The sequence below is a fragment of the Amborella trichopoda genome, chromosome 3 (assembly GCF_054954075.1).
Source record: "Amborella trichopoda isolate Santa Cruz 75 chromosome 3, AtrichopodaSantaCruz75HAP2 v2.0, whole genome shotgun sequence".
In the NCBI taxonomy this organism is placed as follows: domain Eukaryota; kingdom Viridiplantae; phylum Streptophyta; class Magnoliopsida; order Amborellales; family Amborellaceae; genus Amborella; species Amborella trichopoda.
In genome coordinates, this window is record NC_142338.1 from 60,775,143 (window position 1) to 60,798,051 (window position 22,909).

A 22,909-nucleotide genomic window follows, 5' to 3' on the forward strand; every position below is an offset into this window, starting at 1 on the left:
TTCCTACCATCCAACCATCCAATTTTGATCAAGAGAGCCACTCACCATATGATCTTAAGTCTGACGTCTTAAAATATTTTATTTTTAATTTTTTTTTAAAAAATTGTATGAATGTGAAATTCGGTACGTGCCATTTTCTCATTAGGGCACACCTATAAACAATATTAAAAATAATTTTTCGATAAAATATAATGACCAAAATATCCCTTGAAACTTTTAGGGGTATTTTGGTTATTTTATTTTATTGAAAATATATTTTTCGCTAGTGCAAGTTTAATAGAGGATTGGATGTATAAAATTTTGTGTTAAAAGAGTTTGTAGAAAAAATATGATAAATAAAATAGTGCAAACACGTGACATTGTGATTGAGACAATCTTAGGCCTCCATTCAGAATGAATGGTTGGATAAGGGGTATATAAGTTTTATGTCGTAGAAAAAACATAAAAAGCTTCGCCTTTTTTTTACACAAAATACTCCCAAGTACGGCAATAATACAAAGACGGCCATTCGGTAACGTAACAACATCAACTTATCCGCCCTGGGGACGGCCACCCGTAAAAAAATTCCCATTGTTTTGCCACTCAATTACTCTCGTGTCTTTTGTGTGAAAGTGTAAGACTTTGCACTATATAAAGGGGTTCGAACACCAATATTCAACAAATAGGGCAATTGAAATAAAGCTTAAAGAACCCTAAAAGGCTATAAACCATGGCCCAAAAGCTAGCCCTCTTTGTTGCCTTTGCCATTTTTCAAGCTATTGTTTTTGCTGAGGATTATATTGTTGGAGATGAGATGGGGTGGAGCACAGGTGTTAGCTATGAGGATTGGGCTGAAGGCAAAATGTTTTTGGTTGGAGATACCATAAGTAAGTTTTATGACATTATATATCATCATTTGCTCTTTCTTTTTCTTATTAGAGAATTAAGGGATCCTTTCTTTATGAAAACCTCAATTTAAGTTTTATTAAAGTGTTTTCAAAAGCAGTAATTAAAAAATCGTTAAGCCGACCCAGGGTTCATATGAGTTAGAGATACTTCACCTTTGGCATTTATAATTAATCACAAGGGCCAAATTCACTAATATATGCCATAGCAAGGTTTTTGAAGATTGTTGCATTATATTACTATAAAACTTTTGTTAAATGTAATATATTCATGTAGATATTAAATTGCTTTTTCAAAATTTCATAAAAGTTCGCTTATATTAAAGAATTTAAAAAAATATCATGGGTGATTTCACAACTCACGAGCATCGTGTACTCGACTAAAATATATTCAAATAATTTATTATTTTGAAGTAAACACTTTAATAGTTAACACATTTTTATAGGTTAAAAGGACCTCATATTTTATCCTTTGTCTCCTTTTTGTAGCAATATTGACATGCCACATTTTGCTAACATCCTTGCAGCATTCAACTATCCCCAAGGACAGCACAATGTTGTGAAGGTTGATGGGAGTGGCTTCAAAAAATGCCAGGAGGAGCCAAACAATGGGACTTTGACCTCAGGAGCTGACAAAATTACCTTGGCTACCCCCGGAAACAAATGGTACATTTGCTCAGTAGGGTATCATTGTGAAAGTGGCCAAAAACTTAAAATCACTGTGTATGAATCAATGGCCCCAAGCCCAGCACTAGAGCCAATGCCATGGCCAATGCCAGAGCCAGCACCAGCTCCAGCTCCTTGGTACTAAAACAACATACCACGGACCATGGTTAGGTCCATGGTGAGGAGAATGAGAGTGTTGAGTGAGAAGAGCATTTGAATTGGTTATTGTTGTTGTGGATAATAAAATGGTCTAGTGAGAGGATAATTTTGAATTATTGTTATTGTTGCCTAGTTTAAAGGCTTTAGTGTGGAAGGGTTTGAATTGATAAATCATATTTGATTGCTATTTATTGTTATTATTTGCTTAAGTTAGGAATCGTTTTATTTTTTGCAATGGTGGTGGGAACAGAGGGTGAGACGTTATGTTGAGGTATCAGACCCCCTAACTACCAATGCTCCAACCCGATTCCTTGAAGTATAAAGTTTTTTATTAAAAAGTTTGAGAATGTATATTGTGAGACCGTTACCTTTTATACACAAAAGCCGCAAATATCCCATATATAAAATCTGTATAAAAGAAAAAAATTTGGACTTCGGTTAAGGTATAACTGAGCCACTAGTTTTCACATTTAACGGTTAAGAGTGCTTGCAATCTTTTTATCAAAAAAATAAACAGTCTGATGGTACACATTTCCATTTTTTAGCTGTGAGATATTAGAGACTCTGAGATGTTAAAGTGTTCAAAAGGAAAAGTTGGTTAAATTGGCAAGTCACTAAAGAGGCTTGAAGTATTCGGAAACTTGGAGATGACATAATTCACATATCGGAAAAGCATTTAATGCTTCAGGGGACACACATCGTCCATCATTAAAATAGATGGCAGAAGAAGGAGATCCAACTATATTTTTTTTTTAAAAATGATGCGAATTTTTTTTTTAAATTTAAAAATGTAGCATTTTAAGTTTCAAATTTTAACTAATTTTTCATATTTATGAGTCTCATAGTTAAGATTTTTATCCTTAAAAATTTGTATCCAAAATCCATTTTAAGATGAAATTTAGAGGGAGGGGATGAGAAGCTTAATTATGGGCCCATATAGAACATTGGACTACTTTATGCAACTAAGCATTTAATCAAGGGTGCGGTTTGTATAAGGCATATTCCTTATACTATAGAAGTAAGGTACACCTCCAAAATTTATTTGGAGATATACTTCTGATGTCGGACACCTTAAAATATTTATTTTAAATTTGAAATTTAAAAAATAGTGCAAATCAAACAAATCTACAAACACTTGAAAATCTTGAAAATAGATGTTCTAGAACTTGTTTCAAGATTTCAAAGCACTTTTGGCAATGGAAATCTCCATGATGGCTTTAAAATTAATTTTCAACACCAACAATAAATTTTGAAACTCAAGAAAAGGTAGGAATCTTGTGGATCTATGAACACTTATTTTTGGGGCGAAATGGATAGCCTAGAGAATTTGTTGCAATATACACTATTTTTAGAGCTTCAAATCTTAATTTTTAGAAACACAATGTTCAAGACGAGATGATCGATGTAAATGTTTTTTCAATACTTGAATTATAATATTCAATAAGGTATGAGGTGAGGCTTTACTTATTTTGATAGTTTTGCAGCGCTGTCAAACCATTTTCCTTTTAGCTTTTCTTCTAAAATATACCATGAATAAATGTGTTTTTAATGTTATAAATAATGGTTTACATAGGGAAATAATTACATAGTCCCTCGGGAGCATGTGGCATATTCACTCCCATAAGCAAAATCCCATCTAGCATAGTGTTTGTAGTATGCCAATTTTTGAGATGTAACTTTGTAGTATCACACTTTTTGCGATGTAACTACTCCACCTAGCAAACAACATAAAAAAGGAAAAGATAAAAGTCATATGCACTCTATCAAACAACTTTCAGAAAGAAGAATTTTTTTTTCCCCACACAATATATGTTAAAAAAAAGTAACATTAAATCGCTCGAAGTCTAATTCTTCTTTTTTATTTTTCTTTCTAGAAACACTCATTTGTGATTTTGAAGTTGATTACGCAATTTCAGATCAATAAAAGAGTACATCAATCCACTTGTAGTCTTGTACATGCTGGGGTGCATTTGGAAGAAGAAAAATGAAAAGAAGAAAAGAAAAGAAACCCTAATTCCCTTACGCTGGTGTGCGTTTGGATAAAGAAAAAAGAAAAAAAGAAAAAAAGAAAAGAAAAGAATCCCTAATTCCCTTACCACATCATCAAGGGAGTGGTTCATAAAAAGGTACAATAATGCGCTTATGCATCCACTTTTCCTCCATCACCGTCCAACATATTTATTGGACATCCACATGGTTATGTTATTATCATGATCATATAGATCATCCTGTTCTTTTTTTTTTTAATCTAAGCATGTAATCATTTTTATATATCTTAATATAACTTGCAATGCAAACAGTCATCAAAAGGTTCATGTACAATGAATGGTGTGATGTAATCATAGGGAAAAACGCATACTCTCTAGCCGTCAGATATCAACTATGAATATTTCCCTTGGTGCAGCTTCCATGCAGATGTATATGAATACTTCCCTTGGTGCAGCTTCCTTGCAGATGTATATAGGAGCCCTTGTAGTATGATCAATATGGTCATCACATATGACTGTGAGGTTATCACTAGCCACCAATGAGTTGGATGGTGATTGAGAGAGTTATTCCGACCACACAATTCAATTAGGTGATTATATGCCCATATTTTTTCTATCATTTTCAACTAATGGATTGATGGTGATAAACCTATTGGCCATGGTTGTTAGGCGTTGTATCGGACACTCTCTGAAGCAAATTGTACACCTACTTCCTGTGGCAAAAGACCCACTTCAGAGGAATTGTTTGTTTTTAAATTTTTCGAGTCACCCTGAACACAACTAGTGGATAGTTTCGAAAATGATTTCCGTTTCGAAACAATTGGATTTGATTGTCGAAAAAACAGACAGTCTATGTTCAATATTTGCACTTGATCTTTTAAGACATTCTCTGGTGAATCTTTAACTCTTGGTCTGTCACTAGAGTGATTATGTCACAGCCTCAAAATTTGGGTCCCAATAGTACTACCATTAAGTAGTTTTTCTCTTGGGAGAGCAAGTCTACATTGTGCTCCTGCAGGAACACCAATCATTTTTCTTACACTTTTCCAACACACTTTCTCTTCCTCTCCCCTAGAACCTGTCACCAAGTGAGGATCACAGCATAGAATTATTGTCGTACGGCGGCATTGGGATTGACCAAGTCCTAATGAAAACAATTTTGTGACAATACAACTAGACAATTGTGTGATCCCTCTCTTTCATTAATTAATTATAAAGCCATTAAGCATCAACGCAAAGACGGCCATAAGGCAAAACACACATCAACTTATCCGCCACGGCCGCCGTAAATCTCTCTTTAAATTTAAGGCCTAAGAGGAAGTTGTTTGTGTGTGGTCCCTTGCACTACATAGAGGGGCTCTAACACGAAGAGGTTAAGAATAGGGCAATTAAGAGAGCCTAAGGAACCCTAAAAGACCATAAACCATGGCCCAAAAGTTCATCCTGTTCATTGCCATTGCCATTGCCATTGCCATTACCTTTTTCCCAGCTATTGCTGTTGCTACTGATTATATTGTTGGGGATGAGATGGGGTCGATTGTATGTGTTAGCTTTGAGGATTGGGTTGATCGTATGTGTTAGCTTTGTTGTGGACGCTATAAGTAATTTCCATCACATTTTTTTGCAACCATTTATTTTATTTCATGTTCTTTAATTTTGTTTGATATAGAAATCGGAATCTCTAATTCTTTGGAAGCCTATGTTTTAGACCCCATTTTAGAAAGTAAATAGGTTCGTGCATAAAAACGGTTACTCAGACCTATACTAAGACGGTTGGTGATGAGCTGTTTGTTACTACTTTGATCATCTAGTTTTTTTTTTGTGGTAACTGCTACTCAAATTCACCATCTATAGAAGCAATAGATGATGGATCTTAGATATGAGCACCAGAATAATATACTCAGTATATGAGTTGCTGTTGCCTTGGGGTTAACCAATGGCTGCCTACATGTACACCATGTGAACGAAATGACATCCTCGCTCAATACACATACACACACATGCTGCAAGGCCTCAACATTTGTTACATGGTTTCACACTATACTCCTACTGGGGTATAGTGTAAGGTAGTCAGAACAAGCACCAATTGAATTGTACTTACTTATCAACCGATGGTGGTGATGAGGAATGGTTCCTCCACAAAACATGACAAAGGCTCATCTTCACTATCCATTGATAAGTATGATCGCCGGTGGCCGGTCTGAGCACCCTACACAATACTCAGTAAGAGAATTCGATAGTTTCTTCCCTTACAGAAATGAGACATATTTTGTTTGCTGAATCTTTACATTAGTGCCACATAACCTCTCGGAATAACCTCAAAACCAAAATCCAACATCTTTTTATATGGTCATGAACCTCATTCTTCTTTTCAAGTGGCTTTCTCTGCAAACATTGAAATCATACTTCTCTCTTACACTCTTGCAGCATTCAACTATCACGGACAGTGCAGTGTTGTGAAGGTTGATGATGGCAAGCGCTTCCAAAGTGACAAGAGGAGCCAAACAATGGGATTTTGACCATGGGAGCTGACACAATTGCCTTGGCTACCCCCCGGAAACAAATGGTACATATGCTCATCTGGGTATCACTGTGAAAGTGGCCAAAAACTCAAGATCACTGTCTATGATTCAATGGCTCCAATCCCAACCCCAGCACGAGCTCCAATCCATGGCCAATGCCAGAGCCAGCACCAGCACCATGGTGCTAGATTAGGAAACCATGGTTTGGACTAGTCTAAATGTTGTAGTTGCCCATAATAAGATGGTTTATTGAATGCAAACCATGGTTTGTTGCCATTATTCACTTCAGTTGGAGGAAATTTTGAGAATGATTATTTTTAGACTCTTCATAGAAGAAGGTTTGCATTTTTTGTTTTGAGAGATTAAAAAATGTGAAGTGATTCCTAGACAAAAGCCCAGGAAAAATTGACTAAATAGAGGATGGATAAGGTGAAATGTTTTGCACTTTGTGGGTTTTGGATTTTGTAGCAAGCAAAATATCATGTTTCAACAGAAATTAAGGCAGTTAAGGATGCTATGGTAGTCCATTATTGCTAGCATTGTTTGCAGTTTACCCCATGTATTATTGTAGGAAAAAAAATATGGGGTCTATTCAAGACGGTAACCTTGTTTGTAGATGTTAGTTTGCAACGTTCTTTACTTTTTGTTTTAGTTGGATGGTGCAAATTTGATACACCTTTTGAGACATCAATAAAATTAGACACACCTTTTAAGATACTGTCAATACACCAACCAACTAAATTAGATAGGCATTATTGTAACCTTAGTTCTACAAAGTTCCCTCCATGTATAAATTTTTTTGAAAAGAAAAAGCCTAGTTAGTTTTCTTTCTTTTCTTTTGCATTTTGTACTTCTTGAAATGGAGTTATGCGTTCATGGTGTAAGAGGAAGAAATGACATATTGATTAACGAAGCCCAATATACTTCTTTTACATATCATTATGAGGTTCGAAAAATTTGGATATATTTCTGTCCAGTTTGGATGGATCAGAATAATTCTGCTATTTCCTTAGGGATACACTATAGACCTTACAAACTGACAGAGGAGCAGTTTTCTGATCTTCAATTGTGGGATCTACTTTAGAACCAAATTTTTTTAAAATAAATAATAATAATAATAATAATAATAATAATAATAATAATAATAATAATAATAATAATAATAATAATAATAATAATAATAATAATAATAATAATGATAATAATAATAATAATGATAATAATAATAATAATAATAATAATAATAATAATAATAATAATAATAATAATAATAATAATAATAATAATAATAATAATAATAATAATAATAATAATAATAATAATAATAATAATAATAATAATAATAATAATAATAAGGGAAATGACCTTGTGAGACCCTCCCACACCCATGTTTGTAGGACCTCAAATGATCACCATTAAATTTGGTACATATATCTAAAAAAAGTCAAGTCTCACACCCATGTGATAACTTTTCTAGAGATCTGTGTCAAATTTAATGATGATCCTTTAGGGTCCTACACACATAAGAGTGGGAGGGTCTCATAAGATTATTACTCTAATAATAATAAAGATCATTTTTAAGTTCTTAAACACTTTGATCTAGTCTCAGTTCAACCATAGGTTGCAAGTGATATATTTGTATGAGTTTTTCCTTCCCTTTTTAAAATGTGGCTGCTTCCTAGGTTATTGATGTTTATCGTGAAAATTTAATACCCTAAAAATACTCCAAATTAAAGTTTTACACGAGGGAGTGGATGTGAGATATCGCCTGTAGTCTTTTAACTATTTATAAAAGGATGAGGTTTCTATAACGCCTAGGCTTAATGAAAACAAAATAAATCTTCACCTCAAATCTTCGTCCAGAAAGTTCTTTTGGTGATAGAAATCTATATGATGCTCTAAATAAATTCCAAACACCGACAATAAAATTTGAAAATAAAAAAATGGTATATATCTTACGGATCTATAAATATTTTAAGGTAAAATGAATGGTCTAGATATTTTAAGGTAAAATGAACAGTCGAGATGATAGATGTAAAGGTTTTCCAATACTTGCAATTTTTGATGAGTTTGATGAGTTATAAAGTGAGTATTTACTTGCAAAGTAAAGGTTTTCCATTACTTGCAATAATAATGACAGTACAATGGCGTTTGAATATGGTACACTATGATGCATCCGCTATCGTAATGGAGGGCAGAGATTAACCCTATTTTTGAACAATGGAATTTCATTTATATACATCCCTTTGCTATTAGAGTGAGAGAGAGAGAGGGAGGGAGATTGGACTTCAGCTTGTTGTTAAGGTTCATGGCATAAAGACCTGAAACCTATTGCCTGAATTGCATAAAGCTATATTAAAAAAAGAGGAAAAAGTTTAAATAAGGTTGCAAATGTAGAATCAAAGATGCATATCAAAAGTTCATCATAAAAGGTTGTTTGGATTTTGGAAAATCCTGTAATTAATCATCTCGACATCGAGATGTGTGAGTATGAATAGAAAAAAAGATTTCGAGGTTACGAAATAGTGCATCTTGCAACACATTATATGGACTGTCAATTTTCAAGATTTTTATGTATTTATAGATCCACTTGATTTGAACCATTTTTAAAGTTTAAAATTTTATAATTAGAGATGAAAATAGATTCTTAAACCATCCTAAAAAATATTTATATCAAAATTATATTTATCATAAACTTTAGAGGTGCACCTTAATTGGATTGTTTAAGGTTGCAACCTTATGGAAACCACACCCAAACAAGAACCTGTACCCTCACACTGCTGCATCTCCCTCATTTTTCATGCATTCAATAAATACTAACCTATTGCATCAATTTTTGTGAATCTCAATGCAAGTTTTAATGTTAATGCTCATTATTTTTATGTATGGACTCTCTCTCTCTCTCTTTTTCTGGAGAATGTCTTCGAGTCAGGATCTATCAAACACAATATGGAAATTTTTGCACAAAGATATCACAATTACTTGTAGCCATTAAATGTTAAATTATCACTTTAAAGTATGTCACAATGTTCAAGAAATGGGTAGCTAATCTTTGATCTTGATTTTGGTATAATAACAATAGCATACTTTGGCATGCGCTTGTATCTACATTTCGGGCAGGTTTTAGGTGCATCCTAAACACAATTATTATCGTGAGTTTACCCATCCAAAATTCGCAAAGGTTTTAGATCCAAAATGGTGTAGACTTATCATTTAGACCACCACCATCATGAATTTTAAAAAAGATTATTTTTTTGTTTTTAGCATTGAAAATGGTCCAACTTTCTGGAGCTCCAAATTCAAGAATTTGAGGCAAAAATGGATTTTCAAAAAGTGGACCTAAAACCCTTGAAACCATATGAACGTATGATTCGGCAACCTCACTAGAAGCTTTTAAAATGTGCATAATATGCTCCTGGGGCAGCATATTTTATATCTACTCCCTCATCAGAAGACCTACTTGGGGGCTTTATTTAAATCTAAAATTTCGGGAACCACCTAAAAGTCACTAGATGATTATTTTCAAAAGAAAGAAATTTAATTTTGGATTTTTTAACACTTAGATCTCACCTTCCAAAACTTGGGTGGTCTTGCAGAGTTCTTGGGAACCCTTAGCTTGCGGAATAGAGAATCCCAAATGTCGGGATCCCACCCAAGATCGTGTACATGATTGATTAAATGTGAAGTAAATGAATACAATTATAAATTTAGTGCAAGAAATAAGTCAAACATAAAAAAAAAGCATACCACAACAACACACGATTTATGTAGTTCGCCATGTAGGGCTACATCCATAGCCTCGGTAAGTAGAAATCCACTATCACAATGAAGATTACAGTTTTGGGTTACAAGAGATATACATCTCTCTAAACATCGGTAAAATGCCATCACCGATCTTTCCTTCTAAATTTGTTCTTCCAAACAAGCAACACCGTTGATCTCTATCTTCTTTCCCTCCACAAAACCGCTACCGAAAAGTTATCCTCAAGAGAAACCGAGAGATTTTCTTTCTCTAGAAGTTGAAGCTTTACCAATCACAAACTCATGGGAATACCGTCTCTCCTTCGGAGGCTATGTCTCTCTCTTGGAGATCCATCTCCACATAGGAGATCCATTCCCATAAAAAAGATTGGTATTATACCTTTTTTGCCTCCCTTATATAGAGTTTTTTTTTCTATTTTTTTTTACTATAATACCCTTAATCTTTAAAAGAAAATATGGGTATGGTGATTTGGCTATCACCAAACCCAACAGGTATGTCTTCAACCTTGAGACATTATTTTCTTTAAGTGCTTAGGGAGTAATTAGGAACTTTTTTTTTTTATTGAATTAGGTCTATGGGTTGAAGAGGTTACGTTCCAAAATTTGGGCTCCGAAAGTTTGTAAGGTCTATATTGTACTTCTAAGGAAATAGTATAATTATTCTTTAATAAATGATCTATCCAAACTAGACCAAAATATTTCCAGATGTTTTGGAATACATAATGATATGTGAAAGAGGTCTTCGGTAGTGAATACGTCCCTTTTTTTCTCTTACATCATGAATGCATAACTCCATTTCAAGATGCTAAAAGAAAAGAAAAGAAGATAGTTTTTTCTTTCGAAAAAAGTTATATATAAGGAACTTCGTATAAGTAGGGTTACAATAATCTTACTATCTATTTTAGTTGTTTGATGTATCGAAGCTATCTTAAAAAGTGTGTCAAATTTTATCGGTCTTAAAAGTCGTGTCAAATTTGCACCACCATGCAATTAAAAATGCTGAAAACTAACTTCTACAAACGACGTTACTGCTTGGAATAGACCACGTATTTTATTTCCTACTATATAAGACATGGGAAAACTGCAAAGAATGCTAGCAATAATGGACTACCATAGCATCGTTAACCGCCTTAATTTCTGTTGAAACATGATTGTCTGCTAGCTACAAAATCCAAAACCCACAAAGTTAAAAAACTTTCACCTTATCCATTCTCTATTTAGTCAATTTTTCCTGTGTATGGGCTTTTGTCTAGGACTCACATCACATATTTCAATCTCTTAAAAACAAAAAATGCAAACCTTCTATGACTAGTCTAAAAATAATCATTCTCAAAATTTCATCCAACTGAAGTAAATAGTGGCAACAGACCATAATGGAATTTGAATTAACAACTCAAATAGGCCCTCCAAATGTTGGCAGTAGTAACAGTAGTTCAAATAATGCTTTCAGTAAACCATCTTATTAAGGGCAACAACAACATTCTGTTTTTCTAGTACCATGGAGATGGTGCTGGCTCTGGTATTGGCCATGGCATTGGAGCTGGTGGTGGGGTTGGGGTTGGGATTGGAGCCATTGAATCATAGACAGTGATCTTCAGTTTTTGGCCACTTTCACAGTGATACCCAAATGAGCATATGTACCATTTGTTCCCGGGGGTAGCCAAGGTAATTGCGTCAGCTCCTGTGGTCAAAATCCCATTGTTTGGCTCCTCTTGGCAACTTTGGAAGCCCTTTCCATCAACCTTCACAACATTGTGCTGTCCTTGGTGATAGTTGAATGCTGCAAGAGTGTAAGAGAGAAGTATGATTTCAATGTTTGTAGAAAAAGCCGCTTGAAAAGAAGAATGAGGTTCATGACCATATAAAAAGATGTTGGATTTTGGCACTTATGTAAACATTCTGAAAACAAAATATGTTGCATTTCGGTAAGGGATGAAAATTATCGAGTTCTTTTACTCAGTATAGTGTAGGGTGCTCGGACCGATCACCGGCCATCATACTTATAAATGGATAGTGAAGATGAGCCTTTGTCATGTTTTCTGGAGGAACAATTCCTCATCTCCACCATCTGTTGATAAGTAAGGACAATTCAATCGGTGCTTCTTCTAAGCACTTTACAATATAATGAGAATATTATTCTGGTGTTCATATCTAAGATCCATCATCTATTGCTTTTATAGATGGTGGATTTGAGTAGCTTTTCCCACAAAAGAAAACTATATATTCAAATAATTAGGCAACAGGTCATCACCAACCGTCCTAGAATAACCATAAACGGTGTATACTAGGTCTGAGTAACCTATTTTTATGCACGAACCCATTTACTTTCTAAAACGGGGTCTAAAACCTAAACACAGGCTTTCAAAAAATTGGAGATTCCTATTTCTATATCAAATAAAATTAAAGAACATAGAATAAAATAAATGGTTGCACAAAAATGTCATGGAAATTACTTATAGTATCCCCAACAAAGAATGTTTTGCCTTCAGCCCAATCCTCATAGCTAACACCTACGGTCCACCCCATCTCATCCCCAACAATATAATTAGTAGCAAGAACAATAGCTGGGAAAAAGGTAATGGCAATGAAGAGGATGAACTTTTGGGCCATGGTTTATGGTCTTTTAGGGTTCCTCAGGCTCTCTTAATTGCCCTATTCTTAACCTCTTTGTGTTAGAGCACCTCTATATAGTGCAAGGGACCACACACAAACAAAAGTCACAACTTGTTTTTAGGTCTTAAATTTTTAGAAAGATTTAGGGCGGCCGTATCTTGGGCGGATAAGTTGATGTTGTTTTGCCTTGTGGCCGTCTGAGTTGTTGCTTAATGGCTTTATAATTAATTAATATACTAGAGAGGAATAACACAATGTCTAGTTGTATTTTCACAAAATTGTTTTCATTAGCACTTGGTCAATCCCAATACGGCCGTACGACAATAATTATATGTTGTGATCCTCACTTGGTGATACGTTCTAAGGAATGGAAAGACTGATGGCATGTTGGGTTGGCGTGAAATTGTTTTTTAGAAAATATTTTCATATAAAAAAATTCTCTTTCGTAGATAAGTTAGGAATATTTTCATACTAATTGGTATTAGTGTATCTTTTCACATCAATTGACAATTAATTGGTATAAAAATATTACCACACTTAATTACACAAAATTTTTTTCATTTGAAAATATTTTCAGACTTGCTCTCTCAAGAGAAAATATTTTCAGACTTGCTTTCCCAAGAGAATATTTTCAGACTTGCTTTCCCAAGAGAAAATAGTCATTAGGGGTGGCAATGGACTCAAACCCGACCTAGGACCCGATGGCTAGACCCGACCTTGGTCTGGATATGAGTCCAAAAATTGAACCCATTGGGTCGGCTCCAGGTCCAAATCTTAGACCTGAACATTGTTTGGGTTCGAGTCCGGGTTTGGATCCCATATTTCTCAATTTATGAAAATATATTAAAATACATTTAAATACATAGATATTTTAATTTTTGAGTCGGGTCCAATCAAGTTCGAATCCAAATCCAGGTGCAACATTATATTTTCAAGTCCGGATCCGGCCGGACCAGCCGACCCGTTGTTCACCCCTACTAGTGACAGTCCAAGAGTTAAAGATTTACCGGAGAGTGTCTTAAAAGATCATGCACAAATATTGAACATGGACGGTCTGTTTTTCGGACAATCAAATTCAAGTGTTTAGGAACTGAAATCATTTTTGAAACTATCCACTAGTTGTGTACCGGGTGACTCGAAAAGTTTTAAATCAAACCATTCCTCTGAAGTGGCTATTTTGCCAGAGGGAGTAGGTGTTCCCCTTTATTTGTTGTTTAATTGTCAAAAAAAAAAAAAAAACATGGCGAATAAGTTTATCACCATCAATCCATTGGTTGAACGATGGCAAAAAAAAGGACATATAACCACCTAAGTTGGAATAAATCTCTCCATTACCATCCATATCAATGGTAGCCAGTGATAACCTCAGTCATTGGGTTGTGATGACCATATGGATTATACTACATACGCTCGTATATACATACACATGCATGGAAGTTGCACCATGGGAAGTATTCATAGTTGATATCTGACGGCTAGGGAGAATGCGTTTTTTGCTACGGTAACATCACACCACTCATCGTATATATATATATATATATATATATATATATTTTTTTTTTTTTTTTTTTTTTTTTTTTCTGAAAGTTGTTTTATTGAGTGCATATGCTTTTTAATTTTTTTTTCTTTTTTTTAAGTGTTTTGCTAGGTCGAGTAGTTACATCTGAAAAATTGGGATACTATGAACACTAGAGAAGATTCTTGCTTAGGGAAAGGTTTCTATGCTTTTCCTACAGTATAGAAGTTCTATCCTCCCCCTACCATCCAGCCGTCCAATTTTGATCAAGAGAGTCACTCACCCTTTGATTTTAGATCCGACGTCTCAAAGTATTTTTTTTTATACAATTGTATGAACATTAAATTCAGTACATGCCATCTTCTCATTGGGGCACACCTATAAAAAATATTAAAAATAATTTTTTGATAAAATATAATGACCAAAATACCCCTTGAAATTTCAGGGGTATTTTGGTAATTTTATTTTATTGAAAGTATTTTTTTTATATTTTTAGCTAGTGCGAGTTTAATAGAGGAGTGAACGTTCAAATTTTGGTGTCAAGAAAAAAAATTAAAAATAATATAGTGTAGAGATGTGAAATTACGATTGGGGCAATCTTAGCCCTCCGTTTAAAATGGACGGTTGAATAAGGGGGAAGATAGAACTTCTATGCTCTAGAGGAAGCATAGAAAGCTTGTCCTTTTGCTTATGGGAGTGAATATGCCACATGCTCCCCAGGAAGTATGTAATTATTTCCCTATGTAAACAATTTATTTGTAACATTCAAAAAACATTTACTTAAGGAAAAATGTAAAAGAATAGTTAAAATACAAAGAACCACATACCATTACAAGAATTGATGAGCTGGAATAATGGATGCATTGACTAAAGGAAAAACTTTATATAAGGTTGCAACCTTATACTGTTGAGGTAAGGTGCATCTCAAAAATTTAATGTGTTGATGTTAGAGAACCCTCCAATTGATTATCTCTTATCTCAACCTCGAGATGTGTGGATATGAAAGAAAAAAGGAATTTTAAGTCCTAAAAATAATGTATCTTTAAATAAATTATCTAGATCATCTATTTTCAAGATTTTTAGGTGTTTGTAGATCTGTTTGATTTGTACTATTTTTTAAATTTTAAATTATAAAAATAAGTTCCAATTTTTTTAAAATTGAAATACTATAAACACTACTAGATAGGATTTTGCTTATGGAGTGAATATGCCAAATCCTCCCAATGGAGTATGTAATTATTTCCATATATAAACAATTTATTTGTGACATTAAAAAAACATTTATTAAAGGAATAATGTAAAAGAATAGTTAAAATACAAAGAACCACATACCAGTACAGGAATTAATGAGCTTGAATAATGGATGCATTGATTAAAGGAAAAAAAATTTATAAGGTTGCAACCTTATACTGTTGAGGAAAAAAAAAATTGTAAGTCCTAAAAATAGTGCATCTTTAAATAAGTTATCTAGACTATCTATTTTCAAGATTTTTACGTGTTTGTAGATCTGTTTGATATGTACTATTTTTTAAATTTTAAATTGTAAAAACAGATTAAAGAATGTGGCGTATACAAACCTCGCCCTTGACTAAATGCTTAGTTGCATAAACTAGTCTAATGTTCGATAGAGTTATAAAGGCTCATAATTAAGGTTCTCACCCCCCCTTTAAAATTTATTTTAAAAATGGATTTTGGATACAAATGTTTAGGGATGACAATTTCGACTATAAGACTCATAAATATGAAAAATTAGTTAAAATTTGAAACTTAAAAATGGTACTTTCATAGATAAAATGTTAAAAAAAATAGGAAGGTATTATATAGCTTATTTTCAAATCCATGTTTTACATCAGCTTTACCTTTTTTAGGTTGAAGTTCATATAAATAAGAAACTTTTGGTAGGTTTTATGTCATTCATTTTCAAATCTTTTACTTTCAATGAATAATTTTAAATAAATTTTATGAATTTAAAATTCAAAAAATTTGAGAAGGTGATCTTCCACTCATGTTCCTTATAAGGAGAGCATCCTACTCTAGAAGGAGAGAGAAATATTATGAAAACTTATTTATTCAGATGCCAGTATGTAAATAATTAAATCAAACAAAATCAAATAAGGAATATATTGTGTTCAAATAAGGAATGGGTAACACCCTAAGGAATATATTGCGTTCAAATAAAGAATGGGCTCAAGGCTAGGTGGTCAGGATGGGGGTGTTAAACAATGATGTTTTAAGATGGCCGGGCATTAAACAATGATGTTTTAAGTTTCATTCTTACCATTAGGTAGGGGACCTCTTCCTCATTAAACAATCCAAAAAAATTATACTTTGTTCAATTTTAGTTGGGTTAGACCGGAGCTCAAATTTGAAAATTGAATTTATTTGGTTTCCTTGAGTATTTCTATTATCTAGCATATCGCAAAATGTATTTGGATATTTGTCTTACACTTGTTTGGGACTATTTTCCAACTTTTAATCCTCTATTAAATTGCGTTTTGTAAGGTCCAATTGAAGATCTTTATCGTCAAAGCTTTTTTTGCATTCTTGTCAAATAAATGAAGCAGAATTATGGGCCTTGTTACATGGAATATCAAGGCTTGATCTTGTGCACAATAAAGTTCTAATTGAGGGGGACTTAGCTAATGTTGTCAACTGGTGCTGCAACCCAGCATCTACACCCTGAAACTTGAACTCGATCATGGATGTCATTTTACTCTCTTTTGGGTCGCGTGAGGTATGATTATGGCATGTCCGTCGGGGCTTCAATTTAGATGCTGATGCTCTTGTGAGCCATGCCTCGATCCTTCCTTGACTTCCCCTAGTCCTCTTTTCTCTTTTTTTTTTTCTTCTCTCTCCAGTTTTGCTTTGTTTGTGCTTATTATGCCTTGTATCTTTTTCATTACTTTAATGAAATCCTCGTAAGGTTTTTTTAAAAAAAAGAAAAGGGTCAAAGCTTTTTTTTAATTAATTGAGAAAAATCCAATTGAATATCAACTTCGACTAAATATTTTCAGAGGGAGTTTACACTCCCTTAGGAGAAAAATGTCATTTGCCCCTTAAAGGCAAAACGAGCCCTAAGTAAGAGTACTTTTAGGACCTCAAATTTTGGGATGTTATCGAAACAACCTAGCAACTGATTTAAGAAAAAATAATAAAAAGCCCTCCAATATGTGTTTTGATTCTGCGTGAAAAAAGTTGCACTTTAAAATTTTATATAGACCACCCAATTTTTAAATGCCTAGATCTAGGAACTCAAAATTCGAGTCTTTAGTTTTTTTTTGGTTTTTTTGGATGGTTAGATCTGCATATTTAGGTATTCAACTTTATTTTGAATTTTGTTGTTTTGTTGTTTTTTTTTTTTTTTTCCTGAAAACTAAATAATAAAAAATACATATATTTTTTTGAAGGGTGTGGTTTGTATAAGGCTGAGGTCCTAAACAATCAAAGTAAGACGCACCTTCAAATAGTGTCGAAAAACATTATTTCAATACTAGAAAACTTTGTGAAGGCCTGAAAATTTATTTTCATATCTAATTAAAAAATATAAAGCTTAAAAAATAGTAAAAATTGAGTAGATCTATGAACACTTAAAAATCTTGAAACTTAACGGTCCAAAAAATGTATTATAGGATGCACTATTTTTAAGGCTTGAAATCTGTTTTTTCTCATGTTCGTAGGTCTTGAGGTTGAGATGACGGATTTGAGAACTTTTGGGCATCAAAACAACACCTTCTAGTGGGTTTTTGAGGTGCGTCTTAATTTATTGTTTAAGGCCTTGACCTAATATAAACTTTTTCCTTTTTTAAAAAGAGCTCAATAGCACGGAATTTGGATAAAGATATATAGCCGAGATAGATGTCCACATTTTCCCATATCTCAAACAAAATATTCAAAATTTCCCATTAATGGTCTAAAAATTTTAAACATATTCAATATTTAGAAGAATAATCTTCATCAGAAAAAAAAACAATAGATTTCCAATCACTAATCAAACTAGACCCAACATAGTTTTGTTAACCATGTAATGGCGATTAGCACGAGAAAGAAGATGGCCCCGAAAAGGAAAAGGAGAGTGAGTCGATTAACAGTGTTGGGTTTTGCGGAGCTTGTAGGCGGTTCGGCACCCGGAGCCAAGGTCCTCTCAGAAACACTGATCTTCAGCTTTTGGCCACCAACTGCGCAATGCTGCCCAAAGGTGCAGATGTACCATTTGTTCCCAGGGGTAGCTAAGGTAATTTTGTCGGACCCCGAATTCAGTATGCCGTTGTTTGGCTCCTTGATGCAGTTTTCGAACCCGGAGGCGTTCACTTTCACGACGTTGTGTACTCCTTGAGGATAGGTGAATGCTACAGGTGCCAAACATGTTGAACGACTAGGAGGCCAATCACTTTCGTATCACACAGTTTTGATCATCTTCTTTAATGCTATGCTGGCACTAGAGTTTCCTATACTCTGCTCGCATCATCCAAGCAGTTAGTATTTAAAACAGTGCTTCAAAACTAGGATTAGTGGAACAGATTATGTCGAATCGTTAGATCAGTGATCCATATAGGTTTAGATAGGTTAAAATCATTGATTTAAAAAAATTAAACTGTACATGATATAAAATAAAATTTAAAATAAGGTTTTATGGGGCAGTGATTTAGAACGGATTTAAGAAAAACTTAGATGTGGTTAAAAAAAGAAAAAATATATATATAATGGGGGTTTTTAAGGAGAATTGGGCTGGGACCCATATCATCCCGAAACCAAGACACTGGTATTTAATGCTAGCACTTGAATTTTCTACTCTTCCCTATTTTAATTTTTACTTGTTTCTTTTTAATATTTACTATTAATATTTCTAGTATTTAAACTAATGAAATCCTTCAAGAAAATAAGAATAAGGGCATGTTTTGTATTCGTATAAATATTCTCAAATGAAAGAACTCCCCATAAGAGTAGGTACGAGAGTTTTTTTCACACAAATTGTTTTGCCAATTGGTGTGATAAATGCAAATTGATATGAAAAAAACTTTCACATCTAATCATATAGGGAATTTTTTCATGTGAAAATATTTTTGCATATACCAAACATGTAATTTCATAAACATTCTTGGCAAATTCATTGTAAGCAAAAGTATCTAATGCAAGCTAGCACTTGAGTTTCCCATAGATCAATGGCTACATCCCAACCATAAGATCTCAAGCAACGATGGTCACAGGGTTTGTTGTTCCTCCACCCAAAGCCGGTTAATGGGCTTTGACGTGTGGATCGTGACCTAAAAGAAGGAAAAACAGACCCCAACCATCCTCTGTCAACACCGGCTGGTCATCAAACAGTCGCGTGAAGGTAGCAAACTGTAGGAAACTCAACATATGGGCATGGTCACTATCATCATTACAAACAACAAAATAATAATGAAACAATGAGTAGTAGAGTTTGAAATTTACTAAGAGTGTCTCCAACAGTGAATCCTTTGCTCTCAGCCCATGAATTGTAATCAAAGTTGATGGTCCACCCCTTATCATCTCCAACTACATGATCCTTAGCCAAGACAATAGCTGGTATAACAACAATGGCAAAAAGGAAGGCAAGCTTATGAGCCATGGGAACTGGCTTCTCCTTTGTTTTGTGGTAGTTCAAGAGGAGTCGAATTTGAGATATAGCAATGTTAATGTCAACTGCTAACCACTCAAGCTCAAGCCCGACTCCAACTTCCTTAATACTCTCAAATCTCAATTGATTCAGTGCTCCTTCTAATTGAGATGGATCAGAGTCTCTAAAGCTTTGGATTTCTTTAAAGCTTAGGGCAAGGCCTCTTATATATAGATTTTAAGAGAACAGAGTAAAGTCAATTGTGCAAAAATAATTGAATTTAAGAATTAGATGAAGTTGAGGATTATATGCCGCATATAAGATGATGGGTTCATGCTTCTTCCTCCATTTACTCCCTTGTTACCCGCTTATTTGTATTTTCCCAAAACATAGCAAGTTAAGGTATACAAAAATAACCTAATATTTTAGTAAGATTATTATTGAACGATATACACCTACAAATATAATACTCCCTCTCTCTCTCTCTCTATATATATATATATATATATATATATATATATAATATAGGAAAGATCACTTTGCATTGACTGTGGTCATAGTTTGATAGATACATAAAAGGAAATCCAATATTATAGTAGGGCTATTGTTAAATAATATGATTTTACAAATATAACTCTCTCTCATTGTAAAGATAATTTGGCAGTGATTAGATGAATATTTATTAATTGGAGTGGACGAGCCTGTGGAATGTTAGCGAACTTCACTATTTCCATTTGTCGAGTCTCCGTAAACTTCGTGGTAAGATGTCTCTCTCTCTCTTGAAATGTCCCGTATGTCTTTCTCTCTCTAAATGTATACATGGAGCAATTGTGTATGTGACTCCACCTCCATAAAACCCTACTCAGCTGTTGAAAAGTTGGCATCGATCATATCACGATTTCAAACTGTTTGATTTTTAATATTTTTTATAAATTATTTTTAAGTGAAATTTGCGGCATCTCCTTTTCTTATCGGTACTAAAAAAAAAACATTTATAACTAAAATAAATGACCAAAAATCCTTGGTAAGTTTCAAAGGTATCCTGGTAATTTTATCTCCACGACTTGTTTTTTTATTTTGACTATGTGTTCCCCTGTTAGATGTATGTATTTGCTACAAAATAATTTACAGAGTAAAATTAGAACTTTGATCTATCAGATTAAGATCTGAAGCTCAAGAGCCGGCCTTACTAAAATCGGATGGCTAAGAGCATGGGTCACATATGCTTTATATGTGGGTGAAGTCATATGTAAAGCTTTCCCATATAGATAGGAGAGTGTAAATAAATATTAAGTGCACCAAGGACACAATTGTTAGGTTGGTATCCTGAACTCAAGCTTCAGATGTCCTTTAAAATGGATTGAAAAAAAAAAGCTCCAATTAAAATAACTAAAGTGAGTAGGGTAAAAAAAACAAACAATTCGATTTTTAATTTTTGAATTTATTTTTTCCATATCCATGATCTCTATGGTTGAGATTATTGACTCCTAAAATTTTCGATCCAAAATCTATCTATAATATGGATTTTGGAGGGGACGCATTCAAAATGAATTAATGAGTCAGGCTTACTCAACAAAATAGTAATCTATGTGTACGAAAGGAAAACTAAAATAAACCCTATTTAGTATCTTATTTACTAGACTCTAGTATGCATAAAAAGTAGCATCCCTAAAACTAGTATTTGTAACGGGATTGTATACTATGAGACCATTTATTTTTAGTACAATGACCTCACAATCACTTTTAGCCATTGGGATATAATATAGAATAGATGAAAGTGTGTCACAACATTCGAGAAATTTTATTTTGGATTTTGTGCCCAGACAATGACATATCCTCAACCACGTAATTTCAAATCTAACGGTCAATAATGATTGCAACCTCATTATATCAAAAGTAAATTCTTCCATTGTATATATTTCAAATTGTAGCATAGATATAGATATTGAGGTTGAAAAGGTCTTTTTATGACATTATGATGTATATTCTACTATGATCAATTGGGAGGCATTTTCCTACACCCTTGCATATTTAACCGTGTTAACGTGTTATCAGGATTGGACTAGCTACTAAATTGATAATGGGTCTAGTCCAATTAAAACCGGTTTGACTTTTATTCACTAGATTTTTAAAAAGCAAATATCAAATAGGGATATAGTTAATCGGCTGCGACTGGTTTCGACCATCGATTGGTTGGACCGGGTTGTTTGGTCTAGTTTCACAATTATGATATAGACTTTTGGTGGTCTTTTTACTTCTAATAATGTATATACCATGCTCCTAGGGGACCATATAGTACATTTACTCTTGTGGGTAAAAGACCTATTTAGAGTTATCTTTTGATATATAATTTTCAGATCCACATTAAAATCAACAAATCAATATGACCAAAAAAATTAAAAAAATTTATTTTTAAGTTTTTAAAAGATATGACCATCCAAAATTTGAAAATTTTATATTTATTTTGATAACTTCTTTATTCATACACTTATAGAGTGCATATGAAAATATTTTTTGATAGCTTAGTGAGGAGCTTGCATCCCCAAATTTTAAGGTCTTATGAATACTCTGGGGTTTCACACAAGGAAGTGAATCTATGAGAAAATGCTCATGTGGGAGTTCTGTCTAATATTAAGGTACATTTACTCACCCTCCATTCCCGCTGTTAACATATAATAAAATAAAAAATAAATAAATAAATTGTAGGATTTACTATTCTGCATCCATTGCATTAGTAAAACTTATGGTGTATGCTGGCAAACAAAGCCTTAGTTGGTTTACACTCAAATTTGCAAATTAAATTGAATTAACTTATTTGTATGGAGTATTTTTTTTATTAGTCATATCACAAAGCTAATTTGGTATTAAATTTGGTTGTGACTAGCTTGAACTTTCAATCCCTTATTAAATTGTGCTCCATACTAACCGCATAAATATTAAGCGGCTTAAATAATATGGGAATGCCCTTATTTACTTAAGTTGGTTGATTTTATTAATTTGAATCCTCCAACACCAATATACAAGTCATTCCACATATTCATTAAGAGTTCTGAGATTCCTGAATAGCAGCATCCCACATTCTAGTCTCTTTTTTTTTTTCTGACAAAGAGCACCCAGCATTCTCAATGAGAAAATTTTTCTTTGAAAACACTATAGGATGGAATTTGGCCAAAATACAAAGCCAAGATAGATGCCCACCTCCCATATCTCAAACAAAATAT

The 22,909-nt window shown here is 33.5% G+C and overlaps 1 protein-coding gene, 1 non-coding gene and 1 pseudogene across 2 annotated transcripts; 1 reads left to right on the plus strand and 2 right to left on the minus strand.

The window, feature by feature from the left end:
- The first annotated feature begins 709 nt into the window (after window positions 1-709).
- On the plus strand, window positions 710-1,695 carry LOC18421540 (blue copper protein 1a). Its single transcript, XR_016051002.1, has 2 exons — window positions 710-866; window positions 1,412-1,695. It is a non-coding gene; the product is annotated as a blue copper protein 1a (transcript).
- Window positions 1,696-11,471: 9,776 nt separating this feature from the next.
- On the minus strand, window positions 11,472-12,591 carry LOC110008260 (blue copper protein 1a). Its single transcript, XM_020674748.2, has 2 exons — window positions 12,435-12,591; window positions 11,472-11,761 (listed from the first exon to the last, which is right to left on the minus strand). The coding sequence occupies exons 1-2, from the start codon at window positions 12,589-12,591 to the stop codon at window positions 11,472-11,474; spliced, it is 447 nt and encodes a 148-aa protein (XP_020530407.1).
- Window positions 12,592-18,103: 5,512 nt separating this feature from the next.
- Window positions 18,104-19,700, minus strand: LOC148783008 (blue copper protein 1a pseudogene; annotated as a pseudogene).
- Between the last annotated feature and the right edge of the window lie 3,209 nt (window positions 19,701-22,909).

Bases quoted from the DNA above. Each gene is read 5' to 3' on its own strand.
- LOC110008260 (XM_020674748.2), bottom strand. From the start codon at position 12,591: ATGGCCCAAAAGTTCATCCTCTTCATTGCCATTACCTTTTTCCCAGCT. The intron at 11,762-12,434 runs GTAATTTCCATG...ACACTCTTGCAG, and splicing joins CTTTGTTGGGGATACTATAA to CATTCAACTATCACCAAGGA.